This window comes from Phragmites australis, chromosome 21, assembly GCF_958298935.1.
Source record: "Phragmites australis chromosome 21, lpPhrAust1.1, whole genome shotgun sequence".
Lineage (NCBI taxonomy): Eukaryota > Viridiplantae > Streptophyta > Magnoliopsida > Poales > Poaceae > Phragmites > Phragmites australis.
The window spans coordinates 2,044,433-2,050,432 of record NC_084941.1 but is presented as its reverse complement, the minus strand read 5'-3'; the positions used below and the strand labels follow the sequence as shown (position 1 = coordinate 2,050,432).

The 6,000-nt window shown below is 40.3% G+C and overlaps 1 protein-coding gene across 1 annotated transcript; it reads left to right on the top strand.

Moving 5' to 3' along the window:
- LOC133903387 (carotene epsilon-monooxygenase, chloroplastic) lies at window positions 1-5,502 on the top strand. The gene is made up of 11 exons (XM_062344744.1): window positions 1-600; window positions 1,526-1,822; window positions 1,928-2,125; window positions 2,895-2,996; window positions 3,088-3,228; window positions 3,297-3,404; window positions 3,960-4,042; window positions 4,176-4,338; window positions 4,718-4,776; window positions 5,164-5,214; window positions 5,303-5,502. The coding sequence occupies exons 1-10, from the start codon at window positions 40-42 to the stop codon at window positions 5,174-5,176; spliced, it is 1,725 nt and encodes a 574-aa protein (XP_062200728.1). The 5' UTR covers window positions 1-39; the 3' UTR covers window positions 5,177-5,214; window positions 5,303-5,502.
- The last annotated feature ends 498 nt before the right edge of the window (window positions 5,503-6,000 follow it).

Here is a 6,000-nt window from a genome sequence, read left to right as displayed (position 1 = left end):
CGCTCCCGCCACCCAAATCCCCCACTTCCCGTCCGTCTCATGGTCCTCTCCCCTGCCCGGCCAATCCCGAATCCAACCCAAACCCTAGCCCCCGGCGGCTGGCCGGCGCGCGCGATGCCCACCACCGCCTTCTCCTTCGTCTCCGCGTCGCCCCCACCGTGGTGCCCGCGTCCGTCTCCTCGCCCCGCCCGCGTCCGCCTGCCCCCGCCGAGGAGCGGTGGTGGGGGCGGAGGGGACGAGCCCACGACCACCCCGTGGGTGAGCCCCGACTGGGTCACGTCGCTCTCGCGCGCGGCGGCCACGCGCCTCGGCCGGGGTGGCGACGATTCGGGGATCCCAGTCGCGTCCGCCAAGCTGGATGACGTGCGCGACCTCCTCGGCGGCGCGCTCTTCCTGCCGCTCTTCAAGTGGTTCCGCGAGGACGGGCCGGTGTATCGTCTCGCTGCGGGGCCGCGGGACTTCGTCGTTGTCAGCGACCCCGCCGTCGCCAAGCACGTCCTGCGTGGGTACGGGTCGCGCTACGAGAAGGGGCTCGTCGCCGAGGTCTCCGAGTTCCTCTTTGGGTCCGGGTTCGCCATCGCTGAGGGCGCGCTATGGACGGTGCGTGCTCTCTCTCTCTCAATTTGTAATTTGTCGCGAATGGAATGGTTCGTCGTAATTTTAGGCTTCTCTTTTATGTTTAATTATGATGTTGAATTTAGAGTTTTCTGAAGGGTCATGGGCACAAGAAAATTGTGTTGTAGGTCTTAGTTTGAAATTCCTCGGCGACGTTACTGTACGATTTTTGTGGTTTTGTTTTTTTTGGATGTGGTAAGCTGGTGGTGGTTTTTGTAGTGTATTTTTTTGGGTTTTGGAAACAGTTTAGTTACATCCCTATAAAATGGCTTCTTGATTTTGAAATGAGTAGAAATATAGATGTTAGTGCTCAGTTATAAACCTTAGTTAAGTTTACAATCATTTTCTATTTGTTAATTTGGTTGTTTGTTCTAAGCTTTTTGGAACTTTGGAGTAGCCATTAGTTTTTTTTTTTTGTGTGTGTGTGTGTGCGCGGTGAAGCAATTCCTCCGCTTTTTGAATTTGATAGGATTGCACAGCAGTGCCATCTTTTCAATAAGATCTGATCTAATCAAGTTATGGCAATACTTTAATATTTAGCAATGGAGTAGTCATCCTGTTGTATAGCAGCTTTAATCGGCTCTACATGATCAAGAACCCTAAAAGGTGGCATCTTTCATAAGTAGTATCAGTGTAGTACAGCAGTACCTCTTCTTTTTTCGCAGCTATTATAATTATTTATCTCACTTATTCTCTGCCTTGTTGTATTTGGCTAAATTCTATTAGACATTATAATGATTTAACTCACTTAAGTCTCTGCACTGTTGTATTTCTGAGCTAGATTCTACTGCTAGACATTATAATGATTTATCTCAATTAGCTTCTGCACTGTTGTATTTGTGGGGTAGAGTCTATTAGACAATAAATTAATTCTTCCTTCAACTTACTCTAAATTTGGAATCTATTTTAGGTGAGACGCAGAGCAGTTGTGCCATCTCTACACAAACGATTTCTGTCGATGATGGTTGAAAAAGTATTTTGTAAATGCGCCGAGAGATTAGTGGAGAAACTTGAGGCATATGCTTCGAGGGGTGAACCTGTCAATATGGAGGCGAGGTTTTCTCAGATGACTTTGGATGTGATTGGTTTGTCATTGTTCAACTACAATTTTGATTCCCTGACATCAGATAGTCCTGTCATTGACGCTGTTTATACTGCACTCAAAGAAGCAGAGCTTCGTTCTACAGATCTTCTGCCATACTGGAAGGTTAGTTCCTCCACCATTTTATTCTTCTAATTTTGGATTTCATTTATGTTTTCCTGGTTAAATGCCTGACTGATGTTTGATATGATCCTTGTTTATTTGACACAGATTGATTTGCTGTGCAAGATAATTCCTAGACAGATTAAAGCAGAAAATGCAGTTAACATCATAAGGAACACTGTTGAAGAACTGATTATGAAGTGTAAGGAAATTGTAGAAGCTGAAAATGAACAGATTGAGGGCGAGGAATATATAAATGAGGGAGATCCTAGCATCCTGCGTTTCCTACTTGCTAGCCGAGATGAGGTGCTTAACCTATTCCAAATTATGATGATATCTTGCTGCATGTACTTGTTCTTTTCTACCTGTACAAAGCTACTATCTCATTTCATGTAAATAGTTGACATAGTATTACGGCTGCTGATGTCTTCTCATACTCGCCTTACGATGACTTTTAGGTACATTTATATCCTTGCGCTAGTCCATAAAATTTGAAGGAACCAGACCCATGCATTTGACTGACCAGCTCATCAATGTTGCTGTCATCACTCATCAGTTTCACTGCCTGGCTCACAGGAGGGGGAAATGGATTTTGTTGTGCATGTGATCTGTGACATTCTGTCGTTCTTTGCTTTAGTCTTTAGCCCCTTAATTCAAGCGCTGTTAAATGTGCACTTAAAATCTATTTATGCTGTTTTTATTCTTGTATTCAAGTTAGGACAATAAGGTTTTACCTATTACAAGCGCCACATTATTCCTTTTGTGTAAATGTGAACGCTAGGATCATTTACTCCTTTTTTACTATTTATTTTGTGAAATGTTATGGCATAAAACTGAAAACTTATATGTGAAGTTACCCTTTTCTTCTTGTGGGTTATGCTTCATACTTAAAGTTTTAGCTGAACTTTGACAATAACAATTTACAAGAACTATTTATGCTTCCGCTGCTAAACTACTTCCACTTAACATGCATGCAATGTGTCATATAGGTACTCTAGCTCACCATTTTACATAACATGCATTTTGCTTATGGCTCGTTTGACTGCTTTACCTAACGTGCTTCCGTATGGTCCAGGTCTCCAGTGTACAGTTACGTGATGATCTCTTGTCAATGTTAGTTGCCGGTCATGAAACAACAGGTTCTGTACTGACATGGACTATTTATCTTCTCAGTAAGGTACTCCTATGTTGCTTGCAGTAATCAAATAGTGCATTACTTAAACTGTCTCTTTAGTATTTGTTGACTGCTCAGTATTACACTACTGAAGGATTCAGCAGCACTAAGGAGAGCTCAAGATGAGGTAGACCGTGTTCTTCAAGGTAGACTCCCCAGATATGAAGATGTTAAAGAGCTGAAGTACTTGATGCGCTGTATAAACGAGTCTATGCGGCTATATCCACACCCTCCTGTACATCCCTTATGCTGGACACAAGCAAATTCAGAATTCGCTTTGGTGACTCAAGGATTCCTTGGCAGGTGCTGTTAAGGCGTGCAATAGTTGATGATGTGCTTCCTGGAAACTATAAGATTAAGGCTGGTCAAGATGTTATGATTTCAGTGTACAATATACACAGGTCCCCTGAGGTACTTCACTACCTGAATATTAGATCATGTCATCATGCAACTCGTTGATTTGGTATTCCTTGAGCTCTTATAGCAACTATTTTGCATAGTGAAATATGGCATATCTATCTTCAGCATGGTGGACTATGTGGAGTTTTTATTCCAATAATATTGTAGGGTCACTTGGAGATTTACAAATAATCACTAGTTAAACTATTTTTTATGTGGGGCCTTGATGTAGCATACATTGATGTAAGAGTTTCCACAATAGAATGATAACATGATGCCAGGAGGCCCTAAAAACCTAAACCTTGAAGTATGCTAGTAGTAGTTTGCTGCCAATAGGCCCTAAAAACCTAAGCTTTGAAGTATTATATTACATTGTTGCCATCTTTGCTTAAATTTGAAATATGCTTTGCTATGCCTTGTGTCGTGGCTGCAGCGCCGTCCATATGATGTTGTTATCCTCTGGTAGCAATGCTAAACAAGCATTTAGCAATATTACATTGTTGTAATCAATTGTTTGTTCCTTCTACAATTACATTGTTGTAATCAATTGTTTGTTCCTTTTACAAGGTATGGGATAGGGCAGATGAATTTGTTCCAGAGAGATTTGATTTAGAGGGACCTGTTCCAAATGAGTCAAACACGGATTTCAGGTCACAATATAACCTTTCGATATATGATTTTTATCCTGTTATTTTGTATGGTTCATTTAACATCTGATTGATTTTATATCATCTTGCAAATATGATCAAACTGTTCCATGCTCCTGTCACTTCTATTTCCCAGGTTTATCCCATTCAGTGGAGGTCCTCGCAAATGTGTTGGAGATCAGTTTGCTCTTTTAGAAGCAATAGTGGCACTTGCAATCGTGTTGCAGAAAGTGGACATTCAGCTTGTGCCAGATCAAAAGATTAACATGACCACTGGGGCTACAATTCATACAACCAATGTAAGGAAACATGATTTTTTTTGTACTCCTGTTTTGTTCACGATCTAGTTAATATCATTTGGAGTTAAATATAGAACGATAACAAAAGGTTAAGAGGCAAGTGGACAGAAAGTGGTCAAATTCCCCATATTTTGCCTACCATCAACCAGATGTAGAAAAAAAAAATTAAACACATTTTTTAATAGATTTTTATGAAGGGCTTTAGTTATGAAAGCCAGAAAGCCTAGTCAAGTTATATTCCTGAGTTCCAATCACTTTTCCTAAACAATATAAAGGAATCAAATGATTTTACAAAAAATGAAGAAGGCTCTCATTTTATTTCTATTTGAAATCCAAGATTGTGCTTGAATGGTTTCTTAAGATGAGCTTCTCGCTGCAGGGACTGTATATGAATGTAGGACTGCGTAAAGTTCAGCCTGAACCTGATTTAGCACTGAGGTAAATTCATAATGCTGATTTGTTATTATTATATGATAACAGAGCCTCTAAAAAATCATTATGTATCATAAGATACAGAACTACAATTTACTGAGATTTTTTTTTCATATCCAGTTTTCTTTGGAAGCCTTTATAGTGTGACAGATAATTTATCATTCATCCATTGTTAATATTTGTGATAAGGGTGTAGCACTTTTGAAAGAGCAATCATCTGTTCCTTCTACATGACTATCTTCAGAAGCATATCCTGTTTTTCTTCCCCATTTTTACAACTAAGCTTATTGCAGTTACTGCCTACTTGAACTCTAAACTGCATCATAGCTACATCAATGGACGACATCACCATTTTGCATTCAGATTGTTTGGATTGATTACTCTTATTTTCAGTGAATCGAAATAGATGGAGAAGTGCAGCAGCGGCTACATGATTGCCAACATGTAAAATGCTTCTACAATTTTGACTTCCTTGTTTTCAAATCTTTCCTTCTTCGGGTATCTATATATGCTTTCCTTGAATGTTTGACAGGATTGTGGATGTCACAGCGTACAAATTCTGGGAACTTGAAAGAAGATACCATTCGCTTGCCGATTCTTTGGGCCATTGTAATCAGTGTTTTATATCTTTCTCATACGCTTAGATCCGGATGAACTCGAGCAATAACGTTTCAGGGAAAGCCCTCCATGCGTCATTCTAGGCTTAAGAGAGCAATACGGCCGAAACGGACACCTCTATGCGTCATGAACCCATCAACGATCTATAATATAAGGTCACGGACCTTTAGATGACAGGCGGCAAACAATCCTTTAAACCAACGAAGCATTTTTCGGCCCGCTACTGCCCGCTTAAGAATGCTTCGGCCCGTTACTGTCCAGAATGGGCCCATCACAAGCCAACTACAGCCCAAAGAAGCCCAGTTGATATTTCATGTCCTAGCTGTAGCCCCTAACAGCCCGTTTAATTATATGTCGGCACATCGGCCTGTTTGTTTTTTTTATCAGCAGCTCCTATTTTTAGAAAAACTGATAAGATGAAAGAAACTAAATTTATTGTTAGCTTCTGTTTTTTTAAGCTGTCTTTTAGTAAAATAAACTAAAAAGATAGTTTAGATCTGCTTTTCTGAAAAGTTAGCGTGCTGAAAGTCTAAAAATTAAGTTTATAATTTAATCGTTTTTCTTAGAAGTTACAAGTAATTTTTTATATAAGCAGTTTTTCTTAAAAAAATA

What these genes read in the sequence shown, in the direction of transcription:
- LOC133903387 (XM_062344744.1), top strand. Translation starts at nt 40, where the DNA reads ATGGTCCTCTCCCCTGCCCGGCCAATCCCGAATCCAACCCAAACCCTA. An exon ending in CTGAGGGCGCGCTATGGACG is followed by an intron (nt 601 to 1,525) that starts GTGCGTGCTCTC and finishes AATCTATTTTAG; the next exon opens with GTGAGACGCAGAGCAGTTGT. An exon ending in CTACAATTCATACAACCAAT is followed by an intron (nt 4,339 to 4,717) that starts GTAAGGAAACAT and finishes TTCTCGCTGCAG; the next exon opens with GGACTGTATATGAATGTAGG.